This window comes from Alligator sinensis, unplaced genomic scaffold (assembly GCF_000455745.1).
Source record: "Alligator sinensis unplaced genomic scaffold, ASM45574v1 scaffold233_2, whole genome shotgun sequence".
NCBI lineage: Eukaryota > Metazoa > Chordata > Crocodylia > Alligatoridae > Alligator > Alligator sinensis.
Window position 1 is genome coordinate 1,406,402 of NW_005841941.1, and position 14,074 is coordinate 1,420,475.

The window sequence follows — 14,074 nt, forward strand, 5'->3', positions numbered from 1 at the left end:
TGGGGCAGCCCAGCCTGGCTCCATACAGCCCAGCCAGCTGCACCCCAGGCTGGGGCCACCCTGCTCTGGGCCCTGCTGGCACTGGCCCTGGGGCACTGCCTGGCTATCGCTGGCTCCCAACGCACCTGACCAGCCCTGAGGGCAATGCAGGGAGCACCTGGGGCTGCTGGGGACAGTATGACCTGCCAGGGATGTGGCCCGGGGCACGGGGAGGAGGCGCAGAACTTCCACCCCGCGCCTGAGGCTTGGGGCAGCAACGGCCCAGCTGCCCCCCCCCCATGGGAGGCTCTGGTGGGTGCCGCCACCCCAGGGAGAAGGCCCAGGCCCCCCAGCCCTGCAGGGGCCCAGCAGCAGCTCTCTCCCCGGCCCCAGGATGGGCAGGATGGTTGCACCAGGAGCAGATCCGGGGCTGCTTTTCTGCTCCAGAAGTTCCTGCAGCTGCAAGGAGCCCAGGAGCCTTGGGAAAGCTCCTGGCCAGCCCCAGGGGCAGCACGGGTCACCTCCCGAGGCTGCTGGGGGTGGCATGACCTGGCAGAGTCCTGACTCAGGGTGCAGGAAGCTCAGAGAGGCCACAGGAGCTTTCAGAGGAAAAAAAGCAGCCGCTGCTACTCACCGGCTCCTGGCACAGCCTCCCACCCATCCTGGGGCCGGGGGGAGAGCTGCTGTTCAGCTGCAAGGCCCCTGCAGGGTGGGGGCTGGGCCATCCCCCCCATGGTGGGGAGCAACCAGGCCTTCTCTGCCACAAGCCTCAGGCACCTGATGCAAGTTCTACACTACCTCCCTCGGCTTCTCACATCCGGGACCACATCCTCAATGACTCGTGCCACCCCCAGTGGCTCCAGGAGCGCCCCCACACTGCCCCCTGACAGGCCCTTCTCCGGCAGCTCCAGCCTTCTGGAGGCAGCAGGAGCCACTGGAGTGCAAACGTGGCTATAAGGCTTCAGGCAGCAAGGGCCTAGCTAGCTGCCCTCCTTGCAACCCTTCCTGCAAACCCCACAGCCACACCCTCTTCCAAACACAATCACAAATCTCACACACACACACACACACACACACACACACACAGCTCCCCACAAACCCCTCATCCACCCACCCACCCATACCCCACAACACCGCTGCACACCCCACACACTATACAAGAGTAAGACTACACTTTGAGCTATTATGCATACATATAAAGCACAAACACAAGTATCAGGACAAAAATATTTTTTTTAATTGAATTAAAATATAATATTACAGGTATTTGGTTTTTAGTACATAATTTGTTTTTTTTCCCAGTTCTAAGATAGCAAGCCCTCTTCTCTGAAGAAGTACGTCCAGAGGCAAGGGGAGGGACTTCCAGTGGCAAGGGTCAGAGGTCGGGGCGGGACCTCCAGTCCCAAGATGGTGACCAGGGGGCAGACACCTGTCAAGGGGCCGGGTTACCCATGCGGCACTCGACAGCAGCCCTCCACTCAAAATAATTGCCCGCCCCGGTCTAAGATTACTGGGGAGAAAGCATAGTTTTAAGAAACAGCACAAGCCAATTTGTTTTATATACAAGAGGACAACATTTCAATTGCATCTGCAATTTCTTGTCTTCTCGGTGTTGATCAGTACAAACACCTTATCTTCTGCATCACCTTTAAACAAAAGCTTTGGACATTTTCTTTAGTGCTCATGGATGTGCCAATCTAACACTACCCTAAAGCAAAAGTCCTCCACTCAGGCACCATACAGACATAGTACACAGCATGAACTGTGTTAGCATAGATTTCCTGAGAGTGCCTTACCAAAGTGCCTCAACCCTCATCTCAAGGGCCCAGTTGTCACAACAAAAAGATAAAACAGTTGAAATTCTCTGTTACACTAGCTATGGTAGTTATGGCAGAGAGCATGTGCCCTAATGCTAGACAGAGTCTTCTTTATTTTCTTCTTTTACTTATGTCACCGGTCAGAATGCAAACAAGCACAGCTTTTGGCCATTACTTATCACAGTTGGATTGGACTTGGTGACTCCAGGCTAGGATCCGAGTTGGCGACGCATTAGGGAAAAATAAGTATCAAATTCCCTCATGGTCAAAGTTCCAACAAAATTTCCACTCAAATCAGTGGAAAGACTCTCTTTGACTTCATGGATAATTGGACAGTCAAATTTACATCACATTTTTTGGTTTTGTTTAGGGAAGCATACTTGTTACACAGCTGGCAAAGAATGTTTTATGTAGATAATCCATTCACCGGTTGCAAATTATTCCATTATTTTAAGACACTTAGACAATACTTTCTCATTTTTTTTCTTCTTCTCTCTCTCTCCAAATAGTCGTTAGCAATTATCTAGAGGAGACTGCCATTAAGTTCCTTAAAGTTCAAGTCTCGGCAATCTGTAAAGCTTCACTGTAGTTGTAAAAGTTTCCTATATTTCCATATGGTGTGAAGTATTCATAAGACTAAGCTTATTTTTCCCCTAAATATGTCTGGGCCTTCTCATTACTCTCTGCATGCAGTGTTCCTGCTTCATTATTAAAACAGAGCTACTAAAACTATATACATTATACTTTCCCTCCACTGATATTTCATTTTGACCTTTGTTCACAAGTTTTCTTTGCATTTGCTGCATTTATATGAGAACCCTAAATGGTGGAGATAAAATACTTTAAAAGCGAACATTTTGAATTAAAATTTAAATTAGCAGTAGTGGGAAGAAGAATTGTGAACAGGGACCGGAGGATTGTGACTATCCTTACCTTTACCCTAGATCAGTGCTGTGAGATCCTTCTAAGGGTGTCATGAAGTATTACCCTAGTTAGGTGTGCAAATACCTACACAATTCACAAGGTAAACCCAGAGATTTCGAATACGAACCCATAGTGTCAAAGGCATTCTGACCTGCTGTGGTCTTCCCGAGTTCTTTTCAACAGAAGAACTGCTATGTTATTTTTCTATAGTCAAGAAAATGAGTGAAAGCTAAAATCTGGCATTTTCCAAGAGGTGCATTAAGTCTAAAAAGGTTGGGAACCACTCCACTAAGCTAATGACCAATATACTTCAGTTGTAAAGCAGAGCCAGAATCTGGAAAATGTTGAGAGTTTAGACTTGAGGAGGCATTTAGCAACTTTAAAAGAAAAACATAAAACAGTACAGGTCCATCACGCTTAAAACCAAGTTCTGTTAGATAAAAACACCTGAAATTACTATAAAGAGATGTATTAGAAATGAGTTCTTTCATTTACCCCCAGTTTGTTCAGATTGCTCATTTAAAACAGTAATTTGCACATTGCCGATATCACTGTTCCTCCATTACAGTTAGCCAGTTCTTGTTTTCATGTAGCTCTTTAACACAGCAACAAGAAAAAAAAAATTAAAAATGACTGCAAAATACTGGCAGCAACGGGCTTGGAGATGGTCATCCTAGCTGAAATTATTTAGCATCCCTCTTTTTCAAATTCCTGCTTTCATTGAATCTCTTTTAAATATTTACAAGGTTATTTGCTTTAGTTTAGTGATTGTGTGTGCATGTACACATGCATGTGTAACATCATCTACTTTTCAGGTTATAAAAATTATTTAAGAAAACTACACAAACTGGATCTAGATACCTAGCTATATCTACACACAACTATGTACGGGCTGACCAAATTACTAGCTGTTGGCACCAAGCTACTCAACATCTAGGGGCGCAATAAGGCCAAACATTTTAAGTCTCATTACTTACCAATGCAACAGTATAATGTAATATTTGTTATGCATATTGTACAATAACTGTACACCATATTTTGCAATATCCAAAAGATGTTCAATTAAGGCTTGTAATCTAAGGCACAAATAGACAACACACAGTAGAGTTCAAGGGGGAAAATGTTCCCAATATAAACATACAAACAGGTGCAGCAACTATATCCATGAAGTTGCTCGCTAATATAGCCAGGTATAATTGTATCAAACTCATAATGGAGTTAAGTTAATCAATTAAGTAATAAAAAGAATAAAGGAAGAAGAAAGCAGGAGCCTCCTTGTAGCATGACTGGGTCCCCGGGGTAGCCATGATGCCCACTGGTGGCCATGCCACTCCTGCTCCACTCCAGTCTACCGGGGTACCCTCCTTTTTTTCTCTCTCCTGCCATGCCTTGATTAAGTTATCTTATTGAAAAAAGGGAGGCTGCTCCAGGGTCCCAAAGCAAGCCCTAGCTTGTTTTGGCCAGTGGGTTCCTCCTGTAACCAGCTAACCCCAGTCCTGCCCTTCAAGCACTAAGTTGTTTCCATTGGCCTTGCCTGTTCTAGCCTCAGCCTGCACCAGCCTCAGCCCCCTTGGTCCCTGACCCCAGGCAAGGCTGCCTAATGGTGAGTGCCACCCCAGACACCACTCCATGGCCTCCAGACCTCCCATGTAGTCACAATCCAGTCCTCCAATTCTTAATCAGAGCATAAACGCAAGCCCACTGGCTGTATAACAGAACTCTCCCTACACAGGATCATATTTCCTGGCAAGCTATAGAAGACCCCCACAGCTCTTTACTTGCAACTTCCAAGGGCAGCTTGGTTGCTGGTCAGTCCCTCTTCTGCAGCCATCTTGCTCAGGAACTCTTCTTCCTGCTGCACTGGTCTTATGTGCCTCCAAAGCCCTTCCCGTTCCTGTCAGGTGGCTCTCTAGCCCTGCCACAGGGGTTTTTATTTTGGGCCTGATGACCAACCTGCCTTTTCCTGGTGCAGCTTAGCTCAGCTGCTTGTGGCTCTTTGCTTCTGGGCTGCCTAGACATCTGCCCTGGCACAACTTACTGCTCTGCAGCTAGCTCCTGGGATAGTTATTCCCCAGGGGTAGCCCTGACCTTCTGGGTTTTGGCTTTCTGGCTTCCTGGCAGCTAGCCTTTGCCTAGCTCCTGGTCTCACCCCACAAGCTTCACCTGCAGCAGCATCCTCTTAAAAGTAACAGGAGCCTCTGGCTGGCTCCCTGTTATACTCTTCCTCTAGTCAAAGACTATTTCATAATATAAATATGCTATAGAATGAATGTAATAGTGTACAACAGAACTTTTATATAATAATAATAATAATATTATTATTAATTATACTACTACTAATAATAATAATAATAAATAGAGATCCTGCTCATTTCTTAGGAATTCATAACTACCTGAAAGTCTCTGGAAATCCTACATATCATGATAGAGTTACTACTTAAAAATAAAACTAAATGAAACATGTAAAGTCTTTCTGAAAACAATAAATTTTAAAGTGGGAAAGAAAATCTCCAAAGTATATGTAAAATAGGTTTTAATATTATCCACTTGCACAGAAAAGTAGTATTACATAAGCATCAATATTGGGGGATTATGTCCTTCTGAATTACAGTAGAACCCAGCTTCTTCACAGTGGAGCTCATTAGCCCCCTGCAAAAATGAGGGCTTGCAAAGTAGCCAGTGTTACATGTAGCCACAGCAAGGAGCTACAAAGGAGGTGCCCCAGCTGTTTACCACAGCTTTTATTCCAAAAAGAGACTACTTCTCTAATCAGATAAGAGAGACTGCTGCAGTGCTCCAGCTGAGAGAAGTGGTAAAGGACAGTGAAGTAAAAGACAGCAACAAGCAGAGAAACTTGTCCTTAACTCAGCAACTTGCCATATCATTAGCTTTGAACCATCCCAAGGCAAAAATATCCAAGTTCTACTGTACAAGCTTAAATTTTTACCTATTCAAAATGAATGTGCCTTTTTTCCTATGGTAGTGCAGTAACTTACTTGCCCAGTAAACCCATGCTTAGCTGTTTTACCACGTGTACGTTGTAGCCAAGTATGTTGTTAGCCGTAGAGCTCATATTCTTTATATTGCAGCATTTGACTCAAAAGGTAGGAGGAGAATAAAATGGAGTAAGGCAGTTACCAGTTAGACTCCAGGGATACTTTAGGAAGTTTTATAAGAAGTTCTCATTGTGGACAAGGTGTCCAGCACCTCATACTCAATGCACATAATCAGAGGGAGAGAATGAGGATACATACAGGTGTAAAAAGCACACAAGTCTTCTGTTAGGGCTGGGTCCCAATATCTGCAACTTTCTAGCTTTATTTTATAGGGAAATCTTCCATTAGAATATCATTTATTTCCCTGAGGGTCTGTTTATGGACCTTAAGGGAAATGGGAGGAGAATAGTTGTCTCTTCTAGATACTGTATAGCTCATTGAACCATGAGTAATCAGTTATGAGTAATCAGTTTTAGTCTGGGTTTCTTTTTCTATAAGAGAGAACAGAGGCAGAGCTAAGTTGAAGGTTTATACGGTCTTACCCGCCTTTTCATCATGCATTAAATGTTGGTTTTCAAAGAAATGCACAGTATGTTCTCCATGAAAGCTGGCCAGGGAAACTAACATGTACCTATCAGGGCTTTACATACAACAGACCTGAGGTTAACTGTGGAATACTTTTTGAAAAATCTTGGAAAGACAGAATTTAGTAAAGCTCATGTTTTGGCAAAGAGGGCAGCTGGGGAAGAATGGACTGTAATAGTTATCATAACACAACATTGCTTAAACACTCCTCTGCTCCACTACGTACATATTCACAATGAACTTTTCCTTATATACTACAAGTATGTGACAGTGTGTGTCTGTGTATGCAGGGGAGAGGGGAGGGTGGGTACTGAACATGCCAATCTGGGGTTCAATCAAAACTAAAATTTCCCTGAAGAGGAAGATGCTCATTCCATGAGCAGGTCTACTGCTTTACCAGATGTGATCTTTCCATTCTTAAATGTTTCAACTATACAGGTTGTAAGGTTATTTCTAAAAATATAATAATGGCATGAGTGTTCTCCCCACTTTTTTTTTTTTTTTTTTTTTTTACATAGTACAGGAGAGAAGCCATTCAAAATTAAGTCACCTCTGGATAATTTATGTTCCAGGTTCATTCGGACAGTTTAAATGAAAACTGTCATGTAACTATAATAAGCTGCAACTAACAGAGTTGCCAGTTTCCCTGGGTTAATTTATCCAGTCACTTTCTTAGCTACAAGTATTTTTTAAGGTGTAGGTTGAATTATGAACATTACTGTAATAATCTGTCAAACTAATGATTATATGCATTAACATATTTTAGTTTTTATAAAATGGTTTAGACTGAGCCTTTGCTTGCAAAATATCAAACTATATAGTCATATTACAAACAGGATAAAATTTTGTTTTTAAGGAGTAGTCAGATTACCAAAGGCTGATTACTTGATCATGTGGCTAATCAGTCTTACATAGGATTGTTCACTGTCACATTTTAAAATACTTCATCTTCAGAAATTCTAGCAACAAAATTCTGGCAGCAGAACTTCCAGGCAGGATGTTTAGATACATACAGTTTAAATGAACAAGCTTTCCAAATTGGGCTCAAATTTTTCCTTTATAATGTAGATTGTTATTGAAGTCAGTCATACATTTTAAACAAATCAGTGTAATTATGTTCCTATCCTAGATACTTTCAGCTTGTGCATTAATTTTGGAGGATTTTTTTCCTTTTTAAAGATTACAAATGTGTTTGACACTGATCCAGGGGGAATGTCTTCATCACAAAACCATGATATCTTATGAAACAGGTCTGCATAAACAAGTCATCACACTTAGACACACCTAGAATCAATTTCAGTCTGAGATGTCTAAGCAAAATTATTATTAAACAGCTGTATTAAGAGAACGCATGCAGACCATGCTCCAGTTAGGCCCCACTGAGCTAGATTCTGAATGAAGAGAAAAAAATTAGAGTCCTTGTCCCAAAGAACTTACAAAAACACACAGGAACACATGCATAGTGCTGCTGTGCATAATGGCTGCCACTAAATCTTCATTATTCATGCTAACAACTTCAGTCCATAGTGAGGCTGGGGTGGTGTAGACACTAAGGTGCACAGTCAACAGCCCAGAGGTGGCAAGTTCAAGTCCACAGCAGAAGTGCTCATGACATCCTGTCAGATTCCAATGAATCTGCAAAATCTGTTAAATACTTTGTCATAAGGACATGAAAAAGGAAAGGACTCTCCACAATAAACTTACTTAAAACAGATCTTTTCGACTATTTAAGAATGTGTAAATATAACACAGCATATTTCACACTGCTTCAAAACATTGGGTTATATTTTATATTAAACTGAAAGTTATGCAAGAACAAGTGTGCAATCACTTTTAGTATTACATCAAGACTATGTACCATGTGCAATACTAATCCCCCTTTGAGAGGGCATATTAGCAATTTTGAAAAAACTGATGTTACCATAGCAATAGTCTGTCACGCTGGAATATTTATATGGTGGCTAACATTTTCACTGTGTAACAGCCGTCTTCCAAACTGTACCTCCTACTTATTCCATTCATTACATTACCTTTCATTTTGTTTCAAAGAGCAGATTTAAACAACTGGGCCAGGGTTAGCTCGTACCTAATAATTTGGGAAGTCATGTACATGCACAATCCCTGTTCCCCAAATGCTACATGTGCTCTTGAAATTCCCTCCACAAGAACACAAAACATCAAAGGTCTGGCTAACAGCTTGTGTAACATTTGTGTGTGCATGAAGTAACTCGTACATATTTCTGTACTAGAATGGAGTATAACATTAATAAGCAGCCACCTATTCAACACTGCTAACTCAGGTTAAATTCTCACTACAATCAATACAGAATATAAGCCTTAAGCAGCTATGAATTCTGGTCATGAGTTTTGGCACCATTTTCTTTCCTCTTCTTTTGTGGAGTTTGAAAGAAACACGAGAAATCTGATCCAAGGAATCTCAGAACTGTACTACAGATTTATATTGGTATATAGGTAGAACTATCCTGTAGTCACTCTTAAAGCTCACACATAGGAATGTTTGAGTGGTATCCGAGTGAACGTATCATTTAAAATTACAAGACATAACTACAGTTAATATTTTAAAAACATTTAAACTGCACGATAAGGTTAAAAAGTCGGAACTCCTACTTAAGCTGCAGCAAGCACCCCCAGAAATTCTAACTGATATTCCATCCCCAGGCCTCTAGTTATAGACAAATTGGCACATTCACAAGTGGTTTACCCTTTACTCTCATGTACAGTATATTTGTAATGTCATTAAGATTTAAGTAACCCAACCTGAAGCTTGTAAGTAACCACTTCTAAAAATAAGTTATTCTTTATGTTTATATTACAGTAGTACCCAGAAACTGTTTTAAGGCCTGGGTCCTTCTATGCTAGGCTCTGTTCAAATATAAGAATACAAACAATCCCTGCTGCAACAAATTTATTAGGGAATAAGCTCAAATGGACAGCCCCACATTTAACTTCAGATGTTTCTAATGTTTACAATTCCAGCCAATTATTGATTTAATATTTCATTCACAGAGCCAAACACATTGGCTACATATAGCGCAATGGGAGATTAATAGCACAGGTGAGATTAATAAAATTCAGAGTATTTTCTCCTACCTAAGAATAAGCTAAAGATCACCTGCTCTTTGAACATGAGTGTGCGCCAGTATTTGATAGAATGGGAACCAAGACATCCTGAAAGCTCTCTTCTCAATGGTTAGGTCATCAGTAAGAGGCAAAAGATCTTTCAAAAAAATGAACTATTAAATACAGGCCAGTAAATCTATATTCAGGCCTCTAAATAAGTGGGCTAATTAGAGTAATCAGCCCTCTTGGAGATCAGTCCGTTTATTTAACTGGCTAAGGCTTTAAGAAGTATAAGCCTAAATTAAATGCTGCATTTTCTAACATACAACACACTGAAATATAATACACATCTTGTTTGTGAAAGACAGAATGAAGAAGAAAGGATTTTTCCAGAGTTATGGCTACACAGTGCAGGGACCGAGCCTTTAGAACCTTCAGCTGATTCACCTTCCTTTTCCTGCATAGGTCAATAAGAGCAACCAGCAGATAGCAAAATTGCACTAAGAAAGGTTAGCTTGACTGGTAGAACATCAAGACCATTACAAAAGAGAAGCGATCATTAACATATGTAGAGTGAAAATTCAATAGGTCATTAAGTCAACTGGTTTCCTCAGCTGGCTCAACAGTACAGATTTCCCTCGCCAACCATAGTTTTGCCAACCATGGTTTTGCTTAATATTCTATATACCATAGAATACCATTGGCTATACCACTGGCTACCACAGTATACAGTTTTGAGTAACCACAGCTTCTCATGGCCGCGCATCAGCCCGCCACCTACCATTTTCCCCATAAGTCTTTTGTCTTGCCAGCCATGGGAACTCTAACCCCAGCGGCTGGCAACGGAAACCTGTATGCTGCTGCAATATGGAGCAAGAGTCAAAGCAGACAACCTCTATCTGAAGCAGAAAATCAGCTTCCTTGCTTAATATACACCCCACAGTTTTAGGAGGTGGATTTTTTGGAGAAAGTGCATGTTGCATGCAAGAAAATATGGTATCCCATTTAAAAAAAAATCTTAGTGCTCAGGTTTCTGCATGGATACAGTTTTCTACAAAGCAATTTCTATTGTCCCTTTAAAACCAATCTGTCTACTTTCAGAGCATCCTTTCCTAATTAGGCAGTATTTTTACACACCATTCACAGCAGTATTTCAATCACTTACTTTTATGTGCTCGTGTAGCTGGGCCTCATGCTGCCGAGAGAGCTGTTCATGCTGCCTCTGGAACTCAGCAATGAGGATTTGTCTCTGGATTTGTTGTTTTTGTTTGAGAGCCAGGAGCTCTTGCTGGAGCTGCTGTTCACGGAGCGTTGGCTCTGTCACAGGCATGGAAAACTGATGGTCCAAACGGAGGTCCATAGGAACTGAAGTTGGTGCAACTTGCAAGGGCAGTGTTGCAGTCACATCAACTGCAAAATTAAAAAACACAACAGTGATCAGCCTACTTGGAATTCAACTGTGACTTCAGCCACCAGGATACTGTGCATTACATTTGTTAGGAACCACTGCATTTGAACCAGGACTTCCACCTTTTATATCTCATGTTGTTAAGGATGCACAAAAAAGGTTTGTCTATTTGTTCATCCACTGAGATGTTATTCTCTTTAAAAAGCAAATTATGCCATGTACAACACTTTAGGGTGGGTTTTTCCCCATTTAATCAATTAGAAAAGTCTGCTTTCCAATACAAGCATATCAAGGAATTTTTTTTTTTAAAGTTCATGAGCTCCCTTTACATCAAGGCAAGTCTGCATTATTTAAGCAACTGTAAGCCACACATCTTCACTTCATATTTCTAGTGCTTGTAGGTAACACTTGAAAAGAGATGGTCAACATTAGCTGAAGATAAGATTTTGCAGAAAGGATCAAGGTCTTGATATAGTATACTGTATCAACTTTGGGAATACTACTGTTAGGAATTTCAAGATTTTTCTTTCACACACAGCATTCTGCACAATCTTCTTTTAAAGAGTCTCCCCTAAACAACTCTCCCCACAGAAATGGCCAAACAGAGCTTCAAAATAAAACAAAAATGATACTGATAAAAGTTAAATTAATGACATAAAAGTAGCATCCAGAAAAAATGAAAACATCATTAGAAGTATGTCATGCTGTAAGATCCACTAATACAAACAGGAACCAAATCCTGGAAAAATCACTCTGGTTGCCATAGCAAAATAAATACCCCACATGAAACTATGCTTACTAGATAATAGCCAATAAAAATATCCTTTGACATGCCTTTCTTCAAAGCTATTAAGAGTTACGTATTTTTGTACTTTACTCTAGCTTAAGTAAACAAAAGCACTTCAAAAGTCTACAAGTTATTTTAGAAACAAAGCCATATCAACATTGCTTATGCCTGTAAAAAAAGATAGCGGTTTACCAAACAAAATCAATTTAAAAATGCTTTTTAGTCAACGCTGAAATCCAGCAACAGATCCTGGGATCTAGGAAAATTTGCTAGAATATAACTGGACACCTCAACTGCTCCTCTTGCACATGGCAATACGCAAAACATAAGGACGCAGCTTCACTTAAGGGAGGGCTCCCAGGGTGACTAGAATTAGCAGTTGTGAAAAAAGAACAAAGAAAGCCTTTTTAATGTATCAAATTCAATTAAAATTCACTTAGAAGGTCTTGTGATTGTCCCTAGCAGTTCCTACAGCAAAGGCTTAAGAAGAGCCATTAACACAAATGTTGCAATAACAAAGGGAAAATGCCTCAGCAATTCCAATTTTAAGATGGGCCTAACCTTACTGAACACAACTTGGTGAGTGTGTGTATTAATCTGTATAGCAAAAGAAGCCATAGTTAAACATCACCGTAGGAGAAGCACGCCATGTTAAACACAGGAAACTCTTTTCAGAATAGAAGCTTCTTGTTTTGAACCAAACTGCCAAATTAATTTGCCTCAGGAAATGAAGTTGCAGCAACAACTCTATTGGAAGAGAGAAAGAACTGAAGTGATCACTGGAAGTGCAAAGGTTCCTGAGAAGACTCCCTTTCACAGAGGAGAATATATATTTTAACAGAAAAGCACTGAATGCAGCTCAACACACTAGCAAGTGAGGTTTTCTGAAGTGAGTGGGGACCAAAGAATGCTACATCATTCCCCTGTACCATTTGCTTGAAGACAAGACTTTTATCCAAGAATAAGGAATGAATAAACACGTACTTGGCCACTTCCATATGAAGGAATCAGGTCTTTTACTATACAAATGGGTTTCTTTGAGGCCTGGAAAATTGGCAGAGAGCAAATTTCTAGCAAAGATGTTACATCAATACTGATTCTTGACTTATCACTATCATCTTCAACAGTATACTAAGCAATATTTGGTTATAATCTTAATTTCTGTACCTTACCATTTTATTCAAATCTAAAATCAACCTCTTATTTAAGACGCCCCCCCAATAATTAGATTCTATATAGGGAAAACGTATAAATTCATTATAATTTTCCAGGTATGTAATCTAATTATTGAAGGGCTGTCTTAAATGTGTACACCTCCCACAGCTACAGAAAACAGTGGCTGGGTGTGGGGATGGTGGTCTGGTGGCTCCCTTGACCTCAGCCTTCCCCCACTTGTCCCCCTGGAGCCTTCCTGTCCCCCTGCCACCTGTACCCCTCCATCCCCAGCTCCCCACAGCCCCTGCCCCTTCTTTCTCACTCTCCAAAATCTCTACCCTTCCCCTTGCTCCCCACAATCTCTGCCTCTCCCCCCCGCCCTGGCTCCCCACACTTCTGCATCCCGCTACTGCACACGATCTCTGCCTCCCACTCAACAGTCCCAACAGTCTCTGCCTCTCTTCCTCCCCATCCCTCACTGTCGGAACCTGCCAGGTAGGAGATGGAGTTTCCCCATGTTCTGCACCTAGGAGGAAATCCGGCCCAAGCTGGAGCCTAACTGCACCTGACACTAAGATGGGAGGGGTGGGGTGGGGGGAGGAGGTGGAAGCTGTAAAGGGCAAGCAAAGGGGTGGGCAGGAAGCTGCTATGGTTGCCTCTGCTTTGTACGTGAATCTAAGACAAGGGACTTCTCCCCCCATGCTGATAAGGGAGAGAACCTCATCTCTGATTCAAGTAAATATGGTATATAACTTTTTCTAATTTTCTGAATTTTAATATTGTGTTCCAAAATACCATAGACATTACTGAGTTACTGATTTTCTATTAAAAGTCAGTATAGCAGGGGAGGTAAATCGTTGGTCTGTTCTTTGGAAAATCCTGAAGTATCCTTACTGGAACTATACTTGCTAAAAATTACACACACATTAAGATAGGTAGATAGGTAGGTAGGTAGCCAGCCAGCCACACAATCTATGGAACAGTTTGGCTTCAAACTATTTAACCCACATAGAGCAGAAATTAACTATAGAACTTGGAAATTCTAATATAAGAAAAGCCTTAGTCAGTCTGTTTGTCTGTACCACTCCGGGTCAACTGCACATGCGCTGCCAGGAGGGCGCGCGCTGATTGGCTGCGAGGGCCTGGAGTGTTACAGACAGAGGTGAGGGAACCGCTGCGCTGGCTTCTCTTCCCACCTGACAACAGCAGGCAGGGAGAGAGAGGCAACAGGGAAGAGGGGAGGGAGGAAGGGAGGGACGGAGGGAGGGAGTGGGAAGGGGTGTTTCTGGTGGCAGCACCCCTCCCTGCCACCCCCACTTGCTGCCGTGGCTACCTAATCCCA

At 41.8% G+C, this 14,074-nt stretch overlaps 1 protein-coding gene across 4 annotated transcripts in view; it reads right to left on the minus strand.

Moving 5' to 3' along the window:
• Positions 1 to 14,074, minus strand: part of HDAC4 (histone deacetylase 4) — a 422,181-nt gene that overhangs the window by 201,236 nt on the left and 206,871 nt on the right. For all 4 annotated transcript variants that reach the window (XM_025199370.1, XM_014518186.2, XM_025199369.1 and 1 more), the window contains one exon: positions 10,548 to 10,792. In XM_025199370.1, coding sequence (XP_025055155.1) covers positions 10,548 to 10,742 — 195 coding nt within the window. In that variant the 5' untranslated portion in view covers positions 10,743 to 10,792. The remainder of the gene's footprint in view (positions 1 to 10,547; positions 10,793 to 14,074) is intronic.